Below are 20,734 nucleotides of genomic sequence, written 5' to 3' on the forward strand. Positions count from 1 at the left end.
TTTCCTGCACCACGATCGATCGGATTAAAACGTAATTTTCACGCGAAATAATTTCAGGATTGGCGATAATTCTCGTCGACGAAATAACAGATAGGAAAACAAGGGGAAAGTTGGTGTCCTTTCTTAAAGGATAATACGATCCGCGAATCATTTTAATGATAATTTAAAGTTTCCACTCTTAGAAAGAGCGAGTAACCACGGACTTGCTGTTGCTCGGGTAAACTTTAGGAAACTTCATCTTCTCGAAAAGAAAAAGGTCCTCTTGTCAGCGAGGTCGCTTCCTTACGCTAGTGGCTCGTTGGCGGGTTTTCGTTCCTTCCACGGGTATATTATCCGAAATAAAAAAGCGAGAAAAAAAAAAAAAAAAAACGAAAGAAAAGAAAAAGGAAAAAATTAAAGTTAGAGATTGCGGAAGAGTTTCACGTGTATATTAATTAGATTACTCCCTTTTATACAGGCAACAACTTAATACAAACAGGAAAACCTGCATAGCCTGTGGTAACACGCTCATGAATCTTTAACATACCTCGATGAATTTTTATAATATATCCCTCGCCTAGCGTAGAAGCAAATCAAAAATTGCAATTTTAATCGCGAAATCATCGAAATTAAAATACGCGAAACGGCCCTTTTACTTGAATATTTCTCGATCGTTTAACGTACGATTCCAAGAGCAATTACAAGAGATACGCGCGGACAAAATCTTAAGAATTAGTAAAATTCTACTTTCGACCGAGTTAATTGTCCTTTCGGGAAAGAAGTCAGGTTTTCTTTTTTCAGAGAGAGAGAGAGAGAGAGAGAGAGCCGGTGAAATAAAGGACGAAGGATGAAATAAAAGTTTCACGAGGATAAGGAGGATAATTTACGATCGAGTGTTTAACGAATGCAAGAAGATGGATTCGCGGCACGATTATTATTCAATGGAACGTCAAATTTACTGGTCGGATTTTTCCATCCGTCCGGCGCTCGATTTAACTTCGGGACTCTCGAGACCCTCTCTCGGATGTATGCGCGTATACGTACGAGGCTACCGGTGTGAGACCGGTAAAAACAAATAGCGAAACTTCCAAAGGCTATCCGGGAAAAGTTTCATTATTTTGGAACGAGACCGTGCCAAGAATTTCTATTAAAATAATAAGAACTCGAACGAGCCACGTTGTTATGGAACGTACGCCGCGAAACGGCACGAGGAGCAATTCGTGGCAAGATAAAAAGGTTCCACCAAGATGCCAGTCCGGTTGAGAATTTTGTTTGCGCGATTATTTTTTTCCCCTCCCCTTCAAGGAAGTTATCGAACGAGGAATTATTACTAGCCCCTCCTCCTCCTCCTTTAAACGGAAATACCGTATCCCCGTTATTTCAGGTTATTGTCAAGGATAATTTAATTAATGGTCCATGGTAGTAGGATCATGGAACGAGGCAATCAACATTTTAAAAAGGTATCCGCGCATCTCTCTTCCTCTTTTCACGTAAGACGTAAATCGATTCTTCTAACGACACGTAATCATTGATGAGTTAAACGAGGATCGACCGGTGTATTATCGATAGGAGAAAAGTAAGCGTGTAATCCCATGACCGGAATAATCGGCTGTAAGGTGTCGTTATTACTGAAAAACTTGGAAAATGGGATACTTGCGGGTCTTAAAGAAACAGCAATATTCGTAAATTCCCATGGAATAAGCCAAGACGTCTTTCGGAGCAATTTAACTACCAACTTTTCCCTCGACGCGCGCTAAACTAGAAATAAAACAGCACGATGTCGGGCTCGTTTGTCCCACCATAAGTTGGCCCTACCGCCACGCTCTCTTACACCCTCCGTTGCCAACTTATTCGACTTCGTGTTCCGTGGAAATTTATTCCGAATGCTATGACTCCTCGCGTCACGTTTGTAGAGAGTCGGCTCTCTCGTCCCCTCTACTCTCTTCGTAAGAGATCCGTCCACGTTGAAACCTGTGAAATCTTCGAAACTCTCCTCAAAGTGTAAGCGCCCACCACGATCGGGCGCAAATCGGTAAGGAAATTTCTCGGTAACGTTCGAAATGTTTGAAACGTCCCGTGTTTCCGACACGTGTCTGACACACGCCAGCTATATTATAATAACTATGTGTTTCGAGTTGGAAACAGTGCGCGGTACGGATAGAGAGCAGATTATAAGGCCCGAGGCGGAACCGGTATCGATCAACGAACCGCTCGCGAAATACATCGAACGAAATTATACGGACTCTCGTTTCAAACCCGGACGAGATATCGCGCAAACTATTTTTCGGCCACGAAATTCCACGAGCAAAACGAAGCTTCACACGAAGCGGCCACCAGCCGGCACAGATGGCCATGGATATAGAATATCCGAGGTTCTGCTCTTCTCTTCCTCCTCCACCAAGTATATTTAGCGGGTAAACTGATGAACAGCCGCGACACGGCACACCGGTTTACCCATCCCCCGTCCCGTGTAAAGTATCTCTTTTTGCTTTTTTACGATCCGACACACGTGTCACGTTGAAAGCCGCCTTTTTAACCGGCGTTCTTTACATAGAGTGTAGCGACAGAAGAGAGGAGAGCGCGGGCCCACGGCTTTTTTGTTCGGCGCAATAAACCGTGTAACGCGCATAAACGAGCCTAACCAAGCCCCGACGACGACGACGACGACGACGACGACGACGAGGTGTCACGGCGAGGGGGAACTATAAACCTTTCCCGATATAATTAAACGGAAGACACGCGAGTTTTGCCCCTACCTCTCATCGAAGTATAACCTTCCTTCCGCGGAAGTTGGGGCGCGGCAGAACACAAGAGAGCGTCTGAAATTTGCATCAACAGGGATGCATACCCCCTCCGGTAGGTCTCTCGCCGTGTTTCGAAATTGTACGACGAGTAACCCTGCTGCTATTCCGTTACGCAGAGAATAGATTGAATTAAGGTGAGCCTAAACGAAGCGGGGCGAATCTGCGGCGTGGCGGGCAACCGATTTTCTTGGGCGAAAGGAGAATGGTAAACAGCGTGGTGATCAATCCCTCTCGAGGGAGATGGAAACAAGGGGGGATTAAATTTGACTTAAGCTCGACTTGGATTTGACGCGGTTATTTTTCAGAAACGGAGGCAATGGATACGGAGAAAATGAAGGAGGAGGATGGATCCGACTCGTTCCGTTTATATTCCATTTCCTTTTAATACGCTCGATGCGAATTAAGCAAATAACCTGCAACTACGTTTGTTAGGTATTTAATTGAGTCGGATCCAGGAAACGAATCGAATGGATACGATAAACGTCGTAACAAGTTGTAACAACTGGTTGAGGAAGGAAGAATAGTTGCGATGTTTCGAAACATTGGATGGGATGCTTTATTAGCTTACTTAAAACGCACGTATATCGCACTCGTGCGAGAAACGGTTCGTTGAGGGATATCTATGCCCGTAATTAATGGGAAAAATATTCGCAAATCTATTCGCGTTTGTTCGCGAATGATATGAAAGCGCGATTTCCACCAACCGAACTTTATTTACAAACTTTCGTTCATTCATTTGCATAATGAACACGCGTGACGTTGCCATTAATCCTTCCACGCGTTCATAACGAAACCGAATGCTGCGAAAACGGTTTATCATGAATCATGAAAGAAAGGAAAAAAAGATGGACTTAGGATTATCGAGCGCGATAAAAACGCGGAAACAAAACGAATGAGAAATGGATTCTTTATAAACTCTCGCCCCGGTGGAGTCTTGCCCGTAGAATCGTAACGCGCTCGCTAAAGAACGAGTGTGGAAAATGATCGAATTTCAAGTGCAATTTCGACTCGATGAAGCGGTAATTCGATACCAATAATATGGTCACGGTATCAAGAGTTCTCTGCTAATCGACACCGAGCCAGTTATTTTCTTCCACGGGAATATATTATAACGCGTTGCCACGTTCCAGGGCGTTACATCTGACCGTAATTTATGAAACCCCTCCGGTTAATTGCACATTAACGAAGGTGGGGTACCACGGTGTAATTTGCACGTTCGAAACGCTTCTTTCCCGATCGAGCGAGTAATAGAACACTTGCTTTGAGAATGAACAGGGACTGCAAAATGGCCGAGAGCACTTATCTCGCGAATTTACGAATAGTATTTGCCCGATTAACCGGAGGGAGGGAGGGGGCGTTAAACGTGAATGAAGGCGTTAAACGGCCAGCTCCTCGGGTGTAAAAGGACAACGGTAACGATAATGAAATAACGAAAAGAAAAGAGATTAAAGGTATTCGGAGCTTAAAGATCAGGGAAAGAGTATCGAGTTAACTTCTTGAAGAGAGGAACGAGGGCTCCGGGAAACTTAGCATGGGATCGCATTAGCACGTTAAACGGTTATATTATAAGAACTTTACACAATAGTTTGGTTCGGTCTATTAGGGGGAAGAGGGGCGGATATATTGCTTTCCATGAATTTTATCGCGATCCAATGTCTTTCCAGAGGATTTATAAATGATCTATAAAGTACACACGATACGCCTGGGGACGAATAAAGACGCGAGACTTTTTAAGGATGAACTCGGGCGTATCCATTAACGCGGAACGACTGCGATCAATTCGAATCGATTAATTATGCACGTCTCTCAAGTTTCCACGAGTATCCCCTTCCCCTTATAGTTCCTATTATACAGTGTATATATATATATATATATCTGTCAATCGGAAAATTTATATTCGTCCCGATAATGAATAATAAATGTAATTTCATTGAACTTTAACTTTCAGTCTGCTTCCGTTATATATATAATATAAGAACGAACGCGAACAAAATTAAGCGTTAAAGAAAAGATCTTTGACAGATTATCCCGAGATTATTACCGATTGATAAAGAAGCGTCGCACTTTCTTCTCTCTATAAGCGAATTACTCGAGCCGGCGCGCTCGTAATTCGGTCGGAATTTGTTAAAACCAAAGTAGCTTCGTAGAATCCATCCCCCCATGGGACGATGGCCGCGTTAAACTTTTTATAGCTGATCCAAGTCGAAACGGAGATATTATTGCGCGATGGTAAAGTGATATTGCAGGATGGTTCGAGCTCGATTCGAGATTGTGAAAATGTATAAAAGTGATGATCGTAGGCATTTCGAAACTGAATTCGAACGACGGGACCGTATGTGATGGTGATGATGATGGTGGTGGTGATGGTATATAGCAGTGCCTGTATTACTTTGACCTCGGCAAAGCGACGATTACGAGCGCTATGTAGCACGGAATGGATTCGCCGTGGGCGAAACGACGAAACAGTTCCATCGAGCGAAACGCAAACACTCGAGAGAGGACCAATGTGGTGGAGAGTGAAACAAACGTGGCGAGGAAACCGAGAACCATATCGTGTACACGCCTATACTCACCGGCAGTTCGCACCAGCACGTTAAGTAGAATGGATAGCAAAAGGGTGGTAGGCCGGTATCCGTGTATTATGATCATCAGCCACCTCGATACGCTGAATCCCGCGCCGTGCCACGGACCCGTGGCCTCGTGCACCATATTTTTCTGCCTCGCCCTTTTTCACCCAGCTCGCCGCCAATCCTCGTCCCCCGCCCACATTCACCGCGTCCTTCCTTCCTCCGATCCAACCCGTCTCCAACCGTCTTCCACCTTCTATCAGAGATTGAAAAATCCCTTGCTTCGAAGGGAACAAACTCGTCGCTGCTCCTCCACTCCAGGTTCGAGAAACTCGATTCTCCCGCGTCGACTAGCACCTGTTTTCGATGGATCGAGGATGGACCAAGAGGCAACTTTTTATCCGCGTTCCACTGTGTTGCAATTGTTTACCGGCTTCCCGTCGCCCCCCTTCCCGAGGATTGATTAACGCAACCGGGGAAAAGAGGAAAGTTTGTGTTGCCCTGGAAACCTAGGGGCAGAACTGGCCTCCGTTCTGCACCTAAAAGATCACTCCTTAAGGGCGAGGGTAACTTGGCCAGATCGATTTTCTTAGAAGATATCGTGCGAATCCAGGGCCTTCCTCTACCGTGGATCGTGAATCGGGGTTCCGAAGTATCGGATGGTCGTTAAACTGTCGTTAATTCATAAAATTATCGGTGAACCGTTCTTCCTCGATGGCCAAGCGAGTTCTCGCGAAAGAGTTCTTTCTCGTTAGAAACGAGGCGGAAGCTAATTTTGTTCGCCTCCTGTTATCGGGATCCATGGGCTGTACGAGCCAAGCGAATGTCGCGAGCAAGGCAAGTTTGGCAAGTTACCACACGATCGTCGTTCCGTGTTCCGGCTTCTATTCTTCCACGATTATAGATTACGACCTCTTCAAAAACATTTCGAAGGCGAGTTCCTTTTCATACGGATTCCTTCTCTTCCGACGGACGAACCGAAAGATATACGCGTCGAAACGGTGATCGAACTTGAGAATCGTATCAAGGTGAATATTGTCGGAGTTGGCGCAAAACGTTGAGGGGGCGAAACGATATCCTTCGGCAATAAGGTTGATAGAGTACCTTCGGGCGAAAGGGCTCCTCCTTGCTTACCGGTTCCTCGTTCAGTTTCATTCACCAACCTTCTTGTTGGGAAGCTTACCGAGTTCTGTACGTTATCAGAAATACAGGATGCTCTAGGCCATGGAACCAAGCGTTCCGCGGCTCTTTCTTCCTCGAGTGGCTTTCAGGATTCCGTCACTACTGTTCCACAGCCAACGGGCTACTTCTGTGAAGAAATCTCTGCCTTCCTTTTTACCCAACAATACAGAGACACTGCTGGCAAGGATGGAAGAGAGGGAGAAGGAGAGAAAGAGAGAGAGAGAGAGAGATACATACAGAGAGATAGACAAAGAGAGAGAGAGAGAGAGAGAGAGAGAGAGAGAGAGAGAGAGAGAGAAACATCCACGAGTAACGTTCACGCTTCTTCTTCCTAATTCTTCCTAATTCCTGCTATTTCGCTACAAGATTTTTCTTTGCTTCTCCTTCCCAGTTGGGATATTAATACGATCGCGATGCTTTTAGCGAACATCCATCGTACCACGGATCGTTTAATTTCTAACGTTAATATTACCATAGCCTTCGAAGCTTCCACGTCGATTGCCCCCTTCTCTCGCTTCGCCGTCCGTACAGATCCTTTTGTAACGTAACATTTACCGGTCTGGTTGGCTGCATCAACATCGATAACGAATGGAAATTACCATCCTGTTTAAAACGGCCAACTGTCACGACTTCAGAGCGCTGTCTTTCTTCAGCTGCGAATCTTTCTCCCTTCCGCCCTCGGTTTTAATTGGAGATACAGGAAACGTCGAGGTTGAAAGAGAGAAGAAGGGTCTCTACACAACAAGGCCCGTGCAAAATACACGGCGAGGACGAGCCGTGGACCTGGTGGAAATTTCGCTTGATATTACGACTGGAGCCGAATGGACGTGAAGCACGACGATCATTAGGTGACACGACTAATATTCCGCTTTAAGCGGACCCTTGTCACGCCTACTTTCCCTGCTTCCTCATTTACAGATGTCTCGACTGTTCCAACGCGACGTCACTTGTCGCGCGCGTTAACAGAGCCGCCCTCCCCCGCGACGTTTCCACCTTCTTCTCGAGACCCTTTTCAACGGTGCATTTTCGTCGCTCTCTCTGCCCCTCAACACCCTCTGCTCGACAGAGCGTCGTCGCTTCGGCCGCGTTCACGCACGCGTTCCGTTCCGTTCTGTCTCTCTCCGGGCAAGCAAGAAGATTTGCCAAAGAATTTCGCGGCCTCCCAGGTTTGTGGATATTGTGCAAGTTTGTGGAATGTTGCGGCTACCAGACGCGACTGTGTCTTTAACCAGCCGAGTTAACGGTCTCTCGTAGTGGTAGTGGTGGTGGTGGTGGTGGTTGCCTTTAGGCGGAGAGATCACCCTTCTGCTTCCCTTCTCCTGCTCAACTTCCTATCCTGTCCACCTGCGCGCACAGACGCACACACTCGATCGAACGATAGCAACGTGTCTTCGTGGAACAAGATCGTCGTGGTTAACCTGCTCCTTTGAGGAATTTCAGCTGTCCCGCGGTTGGTATCCGTGCAAGGCCTAAACCGTTTCAGGGATTACGGCTGACTCGATTCCTTAAGGGTCGGCTGCTGCTCCTGCTGCTCATCCTCCTGAAATTCGAGGGGAATGAATGTAGTAATTGATGTGACGGAAATTGGCGTTCGTGAAATCTTAATGGTAAACGATCCTTTCTATTTTTTTTTTTTTCATTTCTATTTTGAAGATCGAAAATCTTTCGAGACTGAACGAAGAAGATGAAATGGATCGAGCGAAAAACTCGAGTAGTGCTTCAATTTAGAAGTCGTTCTTGCGTTCCTTTTTTCCTCTCTCTCTCTCTCTCTCTCTTTTCGAGCGACTCCCTTGAAATGACTGAGCGATTTTAATTTCTTATAACATGTTCGATAATTAAATCGATCGAGTTCCACCGATCGATCTCAACGAATTTGTTGCGATTTCGATCATTCGGGAATAATAAATTTATTCAGAGAGCAACAATATCTCGCGAGACGGGGGCATGAAAAGCCCATCTGTTCGTAGACTGTCTGTGAAAGTTACGAGAAACGAGAAGAAAAAGGAGAGAAAGAGAGAAGAGAAAGAGAGGTTCGTTTTGAAACGGGAGAAGAGTGGATGTTCGCGATACGAGTGGACGGCGCATCGAAAATTTTCACTCGGGACGACGACGTGGCTTCAAGATCAAAGATGAAAAAGCAGAGGGCGACATTTATTAAAAGACCGATTACTTATTAGAGTGATCCTCGAGGAGCGAACGAATCGTTGTGACGCCGACGGCTTGGCGATACGGCATTCCGTGAAAAGCGAATTTTCCCTTGGCCACGAGAGCCACTTATTTCCTCTTCTATCTTTTACTTGTGCCGAGCGTTAAGCTCGCAGAAGATGGCGCGAAATTTAACGAGCGACTAAGGTCGCGAGCAACTCGGAGCAATAAAAAAGATGAGGAGAGACGAGGCCGTGGCAAACGGGGATATAAACGATGATGCGGCCCACGTCGGTGGAAGAGGCAGCAACCACCACCGGAACCATCAACGATAAGCCTGGAATATGTGCGAGATGGTGAGCGAGACAGAAGTGAAATTGTGGTAAATCTTCCGACGTAAATGCATACTTTAAGATAAACTAATAATAAATCAACGACTCGGAAGTGATGCGAGATCAAGTTTTGAAGGCTCTGTGCGAGATTGAGCGTGGACGAAAAAGAAAGAAAGAAAGAAAGAAAAAAATAGTCGACGATATATATTATCTCGTATTTTTTTCCTTTTTTTTTATGCCACAAAAGTTACAACGTGGCGAATCATGGTTACATTATTCGGGATAAAACGGTGACACGCGTATGTATGCGCGATGTCTTTCGGCCTTAAAGTAACGTGCCATCTTAGTTTACTTTAAGGTCTGCGGGTGTAACGATTATGGTTACCGCCACACGGCTATTATCTCACTCGTGAGAATTCTAAAGTCGTAGATATTTTACGCGCCAATGAAATACGGCTCTATTAACTATTAAACATTTTCCAAATCGTGTAAGCAGATCGCCCCATCACACGGGCCAACGATTCTTCTCTCGATTTCTCCCAATAAGGGAAAAAGTTTCGTCGAAAATCGCCGATTCCTTTTTAACTTAAGCGACCGTGGATTTCGGTCACTTTTACAACGTGCTTTCGCTTTAATAAAAGAAATCCTCGAGAGATACGGGGGAGGGGGGCCGTTTCCTGAATCTTTCACCGAACCGTTTAAAAGTTGGAGATGAAGTGAAAAGATTTGATATTTTAAACTGCCATCTTCGCGGGGAATTTTGCATAAACTCAACGACGAATCGTTTTGAATAATAAGTACGCTAGAAAATATGAACCGTCCTTAATAAGTTCCGGTTTCCCGTAGCTTTTGGCTGGCGGTGAATAACTACAACGTATATCTCAACGTCTTTCGTCCCTCGATACAAACATTTTCTTTATCTTTCCCCAAGAGAGTTTCTTTTCAACCCTCGTGAGACCGTGGATTTACCAACCAAACTTATAACGAACATCCACATCAATTTTTCCCATCAAGTTTACACACAAATCTACATTAAAATGTAAACCGTAACCACTTCTAACCGTGGAGGAAACTCCACGATCTATTTGATCGTACGATTATCAACGAGCCACGATTTCCGGGGAATCCATCTTCATTGAGAGGAAAGTCACAGAGTTCGCAAAACGCCACGTATCTTCTCGGGGAAATATGGCGGATCAAGGATTTAGGATCAGGAGAAGGGAGGATAAAGACCGGTCGACTTTATGAATACTAATTGGTATCCGGAAGGACATTTGTCGGGCGGAATTTATCGGGTTTATCGGATGTGAACCCTTCCTTCCTTCCTTCCCCCCCTCCTCATATCTCGACGAAGTTCATTGAATAGGTACATCCCCGATGGATCGGCCGTCACAGAGAGAGGGATAACGAAAAACTTAATACCGAAAGAAGGAGAAGAGCGCATTACGTAAAGAGGCTTGGAAAGAGCCGACCGTTGAATAATGTAGATTCCCCCTCTCCCCCCGCGGGCAACATCCACCTCTCTTTCTCTCCCTCTCTCTCTCTCTCACTTTCGCGTATAAACACACGTATCGCTCGTACGTGAACAGGATGGAACGATTCTGCCAGGATTTGGCATCCGTACTTTGGTAATTAAGTTCGCTTCGGTGTGTATCGCCTTCTCTCTCTCTCTCTCTCTCTCTCTCTTTCTGCGTCTCCCGATGGTACACGAAATTGCACCATTGCCGCGCCGATTAAAGTGCCGATAATCCTGAGCATCGATTTAACCTATGGCTCGGTATCAATTATCGGGTCAATCGTCGTCGGATGCCACGTCCTATTTGGCCACTTGACTGACCCGAAGACATTTAAATGAAAATCGTTGCCCTTTATTCCGGCGGGACAACGGTATCGTGGCAAACGGCACGGCGACGCAATACGTTTCACCCCCGTTCCCCTTTGTCCGCATCCATCCGTGTATCCGTCTGTGTACGTTCATTTTACAACGAGAACGAGAACGAGAACGAAAACGAATGAACGAATCAACGACGACGAATACGCGCGTGGAAGAATGGTTAATTGAAAATCTGTATCATCCTGTTTGGTATTCATTCATATCGGCTACGTATACGTTATTATCGATTCGTATTACATATGTGCATAATTTTGCACGCAACCACGGTCAAACATTTTTCTCTCTCTCTCTCTCTCTCTCACACCTCGATACCCGAGAGGAACGATTGAAACTTTTCTCGATTGGATTTCCGACCGAGCAGAAGTTCGTTTTTCCGAAGAGAGAGTTCCGTCAAGTGTGATTAACATTCTCACGGTTGTAAGAGGAAAAGCCATGCTTTTGTTTCTCGCTATGACCGGGATGAAGCTTTGAAAAACAGGTTTGTAAAGAGCTCGCACCCCCGGAGAATATTATACGATGACGTTAAGCGTTGGTTTGTATTGCGCGGTTATTAAACGGGGAGGAAAGTTTAGAATGGAGGCAACGTTTTGTCTCTTCCAGGAAAGAAATACTTTTCGTCGAGTAGCGGAAGAAGAAAGAAGAAGAGGAAGAGGAAGAAGAAACGGAGCGAGAGGAAGGGGAGAGGTGGGGAGAAGCGCGAGAAAAAGGAAAAAGAAAAATATAAAGGATCGCATCGCGGTTGGGACGATGGTAACCATCGATCAAGATTTTCCCGAAAAAAGTCATTCTCACGGAACATGTTACGCGTTTGATATCGCGCGAAAAAAAAAACGCCTCGGAAAATAACGTTCTGTTAAAACGATTAAAGCGTTAAACATTTTTCCCCTCCCCTCCATATTGATCAATTAATAATTCCTCTTTTTTTCATAGATAAAAAAATAATATAACGAAAGCGGTATTAAAAAAAAAAAAAAAAAAAAAAAAGTAAAACGGTACAACACCGGTATTTCAATGTTGGTAGCGGGAAAGTATATGAAATTCGTTACGTAGAAATCGGAAAGGTAAATTATTGCAAATTGTTGATATATTTTCAATTCTCCGTGGAGCAGGGCCGAAAATTTATACCGGTATACAATAAAACATGCTAATGGACCGATATTTATTCGTCCCGGACGTGGTATTATCGCGATGACGGTACATCGATTACAATTATTTCCCGCTTAATTTAGTTGTTCTGAAACGATCCGGAAAATTTAGAACGACATCCATGTTTGTCATTCCCCGATACGATATCAGGTTATATCATCTATGCAAGCTTCTTCCACGAGCGGATGTTTGCCCATGTCTCCACGAGAACAATCACGGGGATCTCCCCGTGAAATTAGTCCGAACGTGAATCAATTGGAAATGGGATCGAAATGGGGAAGGCGGCGATTCCCCGATGAAATTCGTAGAGGGCAGATTATTGGAACGTACGACCCCGTTCAGGGTGAAAATATATTTTCTACCAGTCGTCCATCACCCATCGACAGTGTTATTGATCATAGCGCAGAAGCGTGGAATCGAAGAAAGCAATCAACAGGGGCGTTCGAGCTGTCCCACTGACAAAGCGTACACGAGTCCACGTCAATGACAAACGCGGAGCACGGTGTTAACAGCAATGAAATCCATCGTGAATGGACCTTTTTAAAGTTAAACGACATAACGCGTAAATCAACCGTACTTTTCCAAGAATAATATTTGTCGATTCGTGACGTGGTGAGAAAATGGAAAGGAGACGGGAATAACCAGGGTGATAAGAAATGGAGGAAAAATTTCCCTCTTGTTTTCCATTACGGCGACTAATTTTTCCGATCCGGTTTAAAATTCTTCCTAATCCTAACTTCGCGCCAAGTTTTCCAAGTGGCTCATTAGCCATAATTACGTTTCGAGCACTCTATTGGCCGGTTATTTAATTACGCGTTTACAAACTAGCGGTCCTCTCTCTCTTTTTTTTTTCTTTCCTCGAAATGCAATTCGAATCACGAACTACTTTTAACGGATTATTTTAACGACCACAAAGTCTCGTTTCACGGTGAAACGATTCGTTTCGAGATCGAAGAGAATTTCACACCGATCACACCACCGTGCTCGCGTATGCAGCGCGAAATCAACGCTAGTTTAATCCAGCTAGCTTCGAAGCTGGATGACATAGTCTTGCGTTATTTTATTATTGAATTATCGGGAAACACGGATGAAACACGGTGGGCCAATTAAAGTAATCGTTTGAGCACCGATCGGATGCCATGCCGATAAAATTAATATGCCAAGTGAAACTTCCGATAACCCAACGATTTATCCGGTTGTAATCGCCGCAATTATCGCCGTTTAATTACCATCTCGGATGACAAGTTTCCTCTTTGTCGGCTCTAGACGAAATAAGGCTCTGCCTTTTCACGGCGCCAAGAGTGGCTAACGAAGGAATAAGAAAGTTCAACCGAGTTTCCATTATCGTGCACGAAAAAACAGAATTAATGAGTCGGCCCCCCCCTCCCTCCCTCCCCCGTCTTCCTTTTTTTTTTCTTCTTCTTCTTCCTTGCTCTCTCCTTGCCCTCGCTACTCCTAACTCTTTTCTCGCTTCTCTCGTTCTTGCAACTTCAAACTTCCCCCTCGCCCCAATCCTTGAACGAGGCGAAACACGTCACCGGTTTTTAGTTGTATCCTGTCGACGATAGAAATATAGCGTAACTGTTTCCTCGCATGAATACACCGTTTCCTTTCCCCGGTTTTCTAAGCTCTGCTTGACAACGAAGCAACGAACCGCCGCATCTCTGCCAAACAATTCCCCCCCGGGGAATTCTATTTATCCAATAATTTCGAGCATCCATCCACCCATTTCTACCCATTTGCGCGATTTACACTTCCCAATTATATCTTTGGTTATTAAATTGTCACTCGATTACTCGGCGGATAAGTAAACAGACAACGCACAGGTGCTCTTTGAACGATGAAAATTTATCGGTCCAAGTTAAAATTTAGTTTCGTCGAGTAGTTTCCAGGTCGAAGAATTAAAGCGAATCTAGCACGGTATCTCGCGCACTCTCTGTACGTATGCGATGTAACACGGTTACTTCGAAACATTAAACACAAAATTTCGCGAATTGCACGCATCTTTCGCGAACAACGCGTATAGAGGAAGCGAAAAAAAAAGAAAAGAAAAGAAAGGAAGAGAGAAAGAGATGCATGCACACATGTACAATTACACGTACGTACGTATGTACAAACACTGCGGATGATATCGCGGTGTGCAGAAAGATTCCGTCCGTTCTTTTGACCCGCTTTTACGAAAAAAAACGTCTGACACTCGAAAAGAATTCAAGTAGATACGGACGTTGTTACACAGACAGACACTTGTACCATACACGTCGAAGAGAAGGAGGAGGAGGTACAGGCCGCAGAAAAAACGTGTGTATTGAATGAATACTCAATGAGTTCCCAAGCCGTAAAAAAAAAAAAAAAAAGAAAGAAAAAAGTGAACCGCCGCTAAAGGGAAAAAGGGGAGAGAAAATATATTCAATGAATCACGAGATTATCCGAGTTATACATTTTTCCAAGTTTCTCGACCGCTATTCACTCCTTTCGAACCGATCCTTTCTTTCCGTTTCTCGACAATCGCGCTTTGTACACCATTAAATGGCAACTGTATCGTGGCAACGATCGAAATCGACCAACGAAAAATCAGCCAATGGTCGAGAGGTAGCGAAAAGGGGTTGGAGAAGGGGTTAGAAAACGACAAATTGAAAATACCGATGACTTACGTGTCGCGAAGACATTTCGTGGCGTCGATAGATTACGAGATCGTCGAGTTGGACAGGAGACAGGCACGATGTTGACATCCCGCCGATAAGTTGTCGGCGTGGTTAACGACCCTCGAAGAAGTTACGTCGTCGTCCCAAACGTATCATTTTCCAGCCGCTTGACACGGCGTTTCCCAGTCGCAAGTTCGCACAGTGTGTTCAGAGTGCACTCCGATCGAGCGGGAGTTTAATGACGTTCGAAAGATCATTAAACTGGGCTGCACGCTAATTAAACCTAAGGGAGAATAAATACGGGCGACGAGAGAAGAAGAGGCGACGCGTAACGAGACTTGGCTCGAAACGATGCGAAAGTAAGAGGCGAGAGAAGACGAACGGCGCGAACAAAAGCGTATCTAATGGAACGAGCTCGAGGAAACGAAATCGTGTACGTAGTACACGGTTTTTTTTCTCACTTCGTGGCCGGATCAACGGGACCAATAATGGAGCAAACGAATCGATCGACACGAAACGGCGAAACGAACGAATGGGACGAAACGATGTCGTTTACAGCGCGGCAAAACTCGAGGAACGCGTGAAAAAATCGCGTATTAACGAGACGCGGGAGACGCGTGGATTCGACCTCGAACTCGTCGTGGATTGCACTGGCCGGTTCAGCCCTTTACCGACTCGTAGGGGTGGCGACGAAAGCGTGCAAGGAGAAGGGATAACAGGATGGAGAGAAGGAGGGAAGGGGAAGAGTGAGAAGCAAGAGGGGGTTGGCGATAGTAGAGAGAGGAGGGATGGTGGGAGGACGAGGACGGTGGATATATAGGCGGCAGCATCCACACAGTGCTGAAAACCACCGTGGTACATTTCGCGGGGCTCCCATGAGAGAGGAAACGAGAGAAAAAGAGAGGGATGAGGGGAAGAAGGCGCGAGAGTTGGTGGCCTCTATGAAATTAAAACAAAAAACGTGGGGAAACATCTCGTGTCGCTCGGAACGGACTGTTACACACGCCGTCACTGCTCTCATCCTTTCTCCTTCCCACTTACATTCGCATTTATTCTCTCTCCTCTCTTTTTCTTACTGCCCTGCCACTGATCTTACAGAAACCGTGCGTACTGCCACTTCTCTCCATCCAACGTCCTCCACGCAAACTTGTTCCTTTTCCCGCTGGACGGAGTTATTTTTTTTTTTCTTTCTTTCTTTTTGTCGTTTATTACGCGTCGGCGTACACGTTCGACGGTGGAAATTACGCGACGACGCGACGTAGATTCCTCCTAGGATACTTTTCCGAGTGGAGACGACTCGTTAGCATCGTGCACCGCATTTACAAACTTTTCGGCAGAGATGGAACGCGTTAGTGAAATTTTAGCGCGATTTTTTAAAAATGAAAAGTTTCTGGATCCCTCGTGTTTCAACGATCGGTCTATCCTGTCGGACAATCGCGATTTATCCCAAGCTTGCTCCCAAAATTTATCCGTTTCTTTCTCCTCTGTACGACGACCTGCCTGTTCTTTCTTCCCTTTTTTCTTTTTTTTTTTTTTCTTTTCTTTCTTCTGTGACACGAAGCCGCGGGGATAATACATCCACGGCCACGATAAGTAACGTGGATCTCTATAGTAATAAGTTTCCGTGTATCGCGAGCAAGGCTGAGTACACTGTCCAAAAGTGGATCGTCCCATATTTGTATCCGCGGACGTGTTTCATCTTTTCTACTCGCCTCTATTTCTTCTTTTCCATAGAATTTCATCGCGTACACGCGCGTTTGATACGCGTTCTTTGTCGGCGGGAACGCGCTAGCGTATCATTTAATTAAACCCTTTCAGTCTTCTCGCCTCTCGATGAAAAACAAACCCACTGAAAAAGAAAGAAAGAAAGAAAGAAAAAAAAAAAGATAAAGAAGGAAAAAGGGGAACGGCACAGCGCATACGGCGGCATAGAGACGCCTATGCAATTACCCCGGGAGAGCGCTTTAAATTTTCTCCAAATTACTGGGCCGTGTTTCACGTCGTACGCGCATCCAAACTCTCCCCTTCATTTCCCTTCTCCCTCTTCGCCCTTATTTTTTCCCTTAGGCTATTTTCCCTGCTATTTCCCTATCTCTTTCCCGGCCTCCTGTTTTTCTCCTCCTCTCTCGACTATCCCTTTCCAGCCGCCTTTGAAATAAAAGTCGATCGAGTGAGCAAGCAGCCGAGCACTACCGTTCATCGCTCCTAGATTTATCGCCGCTTCGTTCTCTTTCAGTGGTTCGCGGTGAATCGTCTCTTTTCTCGAGGAGGAACGACGGCCAAACGACGACCCTTCTGTAGAAATCGAAGAGGTAACTGCAAAAGAGAAGGAAGTAAAAGGAAAAAAGGAATCGGGAAGTCGAAACACGAGGATCGCGCAACGCGTTCGAAACCGTGAGATACAGACACGTGCAGAGAAGGGATGGAAAAGGACATTGGAGAAGTGGTGTGCGAGCATACTCGTCGAAGGAAGGTCGTGATTAATGATAAAGCTGCCGATTCGAATTTCGTGGTAATAGGGTAGCCAGGATATTTTAAGGATAACCCAAGAGACACGCTCCTGGATATCTTATCTGACGCAGGCGCCCGCGCGCCGCCCCACCCAGCAGGATTGCAGGAATCGTCACCAACACCATCGTGATATCGCGATGGTATTGAAGGAACACGAAGAGGATCCTCTATATGCACAACGCGATGCACGTGGCTACGGTTACCGGATGAATTTTATTAAACTTGGGCCAAGTGTAAAACTGCATACATGGCCGCATTAATTCGACGATAATTTACGAAATTATACACTGTGTGCTTTATTATGTGCCATTTCACAGCCGAGGAAAATTTCTCGCGAAAAACCGGCCTGCAAAATTTACCAACCGATCGATCAACTCTTTGCGAACGATTGTCGCATAAATTTCCTCTTTTTATCATTCACGCGAAATTATTCCAATTTTAGAAAACATCCATTCAAAATCTCGATAGCGCATCTTTTATTCACACACGTACCAATATACGAATTGTTCTTCTTTTAATAATCTATGGTACGAGAAGAAAAGGAATATTATCTTAACTTGAAATTCATATTACAACTTTCTTTCTCTCGCGAACAAACGAAAAAAATTTCGAAGTTCAAAGCGACTCAATATTTGTCAAATTATCACGGGACAATGATGAAGTATAAAATACTACGGCGTGCAAAATGTCAAGATTATAAAGGAGAAGAAAAAAGAAATATCCTAAAATAGTCACCTTTTTAAAAAACTGCTGCTTATGCGAATTTTCTGCTTGAATTGATGTTCAGCTGGGACACTGTGTAATATCTCGTTCCCTTTTCTCGAGTTTATACCTATTGTTCTTTCCTTCTTCTTGTTACCGAGTTATTTAATCGAATCACTTAGCTCCAGCTTCCTTTTTGTCAAATGTTTGATTGTCGTCAACCAGAGCAAACGTAGCTCGATTAACAAAAAATCCAGAGATGTATGTATCTGAAATCAAAAATCTACTGAATAGCCTTTATAAAGTTTGCTTATTCTCGAAAATAATCGACGAGGTAAATAAAAATCAAATGAAAAAATATTATATACCGAAGTTGACATTAATTATATCGTTAAAAAATTCATGAAAAAATCATCAATGTCTCTATATAATATTTTCAAGAATATATAAAAAAAACGATACTTTGTTAAAATTTATTAAATTAGCATTGTGTTTATGTAGTTTTAATGTTATCCATAACTTTGAAAATAATTCAATGGCACGAGAATAAATTGTTTAAATTATGAATGTATGAATGTATGTATGTATGTATGTATCAAGGGAAGTATAACGCAACATTTAAAAGTTTTAATCATCAGTCTGTTTCGAAACTGGAATGGAAATGAGGCGTTTGAATTATTTTCCACAATATAAAGTACCATTTTCCTAATAACATGTATTCTAACAATGTAATATAATCGGTAATACGATCTCGTATTTCTTCTTCTTTCTTTTTTTTTTTTTTTTTTTAATATATTTTGTACCCGCTATGAATTGAAAGACGAGATATAAAAGACGGAAAGTGCGAGGATCAATAAGAAACTGTAGGAAGCTTAAATTCTCCCCGTAGGCGAGGGTAAGAGAACGAAAATAACGTTTAGGCTCTGGTAATTATGATAACTTGATCATAATCTTCGCCGTCTTGAAGCTAGTACGCACGAAGAAACTTTGCGAACTTATTACCAAGTGACCTAAAGCCGGAGTAGCTTAAGACAGATTTATCATTTCGGTGTGTGGTTTAATTAGAAATTCTAACAAGCTTGAGCAACAAATATGGCGTATTTCGAAAGTTCCGATGTACCGTTTGCGTGAAACTAAACCACGGTCTTTTGGTTAAGAGATTCATCCGTGATTCTACCATCCCTTATTTATGAATGTCGGGAAAACAATGGCATGGTATAGAGAAAATTTGCATATAAATTCAGAGAGCACGGCGTACGATGCCTCTCGTCCTTAATCGACACGAATAACCGAACGAAACACGGCCGACGAGTTACTTCGTAAGTTCTAATCGCGACGTCTCTCTGCAACTATGATATATTCTTTTCCATTCTTTATCATATAAAAATATCTGGGATAACGTTCACTGTCCAAAGTGGTTATGTCCGGAGGATATTATTTTTAGTTTGCACTCGGTTATATAGGAGCATTTATATTTGTTACGATTGTAGGATTTGTCGCGAATATTTCGCTATAAGAAATATCCGTACTTTACAAAAATCCGAGATATTTTCTCCGACGACTATAGTTCAAGAATTAAATTAAGTGCTGCTATACTTTGCGAACTGCCTTGCATTTGTTATAAGTTATTACTCGAAAAGAATATAACGAGTCTCACACCTTCGAGGAAGTATGGAACGAAAGAAATCTCACGATGAATAACGAATGAAGTCTGTATTATAGAGCAAACATTTACGTAATTAAAAATCCAATTAACGATTATCAATCAATTCCTGATAATACCGATTTTATATTTAATTATAATAAGACTATATTTATATCGATGTTTTCTTACATAATGATAAAAAAAAGATTATACAAGTGACAAAGATCTCATTATTATTGTTATCCGTATTTAAAAGAAAAAAATAAAAATTCTAACTTGATGTGAATATTATCCGCTTTCCATCTCAACTCTTATTATTCTAAAAATTTAAATTATATTTGATATCGTTATGGTAGCAAGTTTCGAGTTTTCTCTTCAACATATCACGGCTAGATATGGAAGAAATGAACTCTATCTTTTGTAAATCTATCTCGCAATCTTATTCGAGATACTAGAAAACTAATATTAGGTTTTATTGCATCCTGTTTCTTGATTTTAGATATTTTTGTTTTAGACCGGACAATCATGACAACCGAAGGATTTATTAAACCAATTTCCTCGCTTTTGAAAGATTTCTGGTAGGTGTTTTAAAACTACCAACGCTCTATCTATAGATATATAGATTTGAAATATTCCATTGTTTTCTCTGATTTGTCAAAATTAACGCAATAAATTGCATTTAGCTCAAAAAAAAACTTGTTAAAATAATAAAGTTAGTCCCCTGAATAACATTTTAGAAGCAAACGAAGCGTCGAAATATGATAATGCGCGATAAACAGTCCAATAACATATAAAATGAAAATTGAAGTTTCTGACTATGAATATGTATTTCGCTATAAACAAAGTTCATTCAATATAATTTGGCAAATAATCATTGTCATTTCATGATCCTCTTTACATAAAATAAATGTAAAATAAAAATGAAAATTGCGTAGTTAAATTTGAATATAAAAAATAATTTTAATATTAGTAGAATATACGAAATATTTTTTATAATTTGCGTATCTTAAGCGTGACATATATTTACATATTCGTATCTTCATAATCTACACTTGTTGCATTCTCTTAACTATAGAGAATGCTAACAATATTCATTAACCATATGACCATAAACTATATACATTACAAAAAAAGTATAAAATGCATTTTACAATTTACGTCTTAAAAATCATAATAACTTAATCT

At 43.0% G+C, this 20,734-nt stretch overlaps 1 protein-coding gene across 3 annotated transcripts in view; it reads right to left on the bottom strand.

The window, feature by feature from the left end:
* Positions 1–20,734, bottom strand: part of LOC100871335 (lachesin) — a 39,200-nt gene that overhangs the window by 18,236 nt on the left and 230 nt on the right. The window contains exons 2-5 of one of the 3 annotated variants that reach the window (XM_086914391.1): positions 17,938–18,173; positions 16,642–17,007; positions 14,701–16,540; positions 5,357–8,072 (exon numbers count right to left, since the gene is read on the bottom strand). In XM_086914391.1, the coding sequence (XP_086770517.1) occupies positions 5,357–5,492 (136 nt within the window). In that variant the 5' untranslated portion in view covers positions 5,493–8,072; positions 14,701–16,540; positions 16,642–17,007; positions 17,938–18,173. Of the gene's footprint in view, positions 1–5,356; positions 8,073–14,700; positions 17,008–17,937; positions 18,174–20,734 lie in introns of all 3 variants that reach the window. The other 2 variants (XM_086914390.1, XM_086914392.1) reach the window with 2 other exon arrangements.

Source organism: Apis florea, unplaced genomic scaffold, assembly GCF_048593485.1.
Source record: "Apis florea isolate Af1SG1 unplaced genomic scaffold, ASM4859348v1 contig_3587_pilon, whole genome shotgun sequence".
NCBI classification, from domain to species: Eukaryota; Metazoa; Arthropoda; class Insecta; order Hymenoptera; family Apidae; genus Apis; species Apis florea.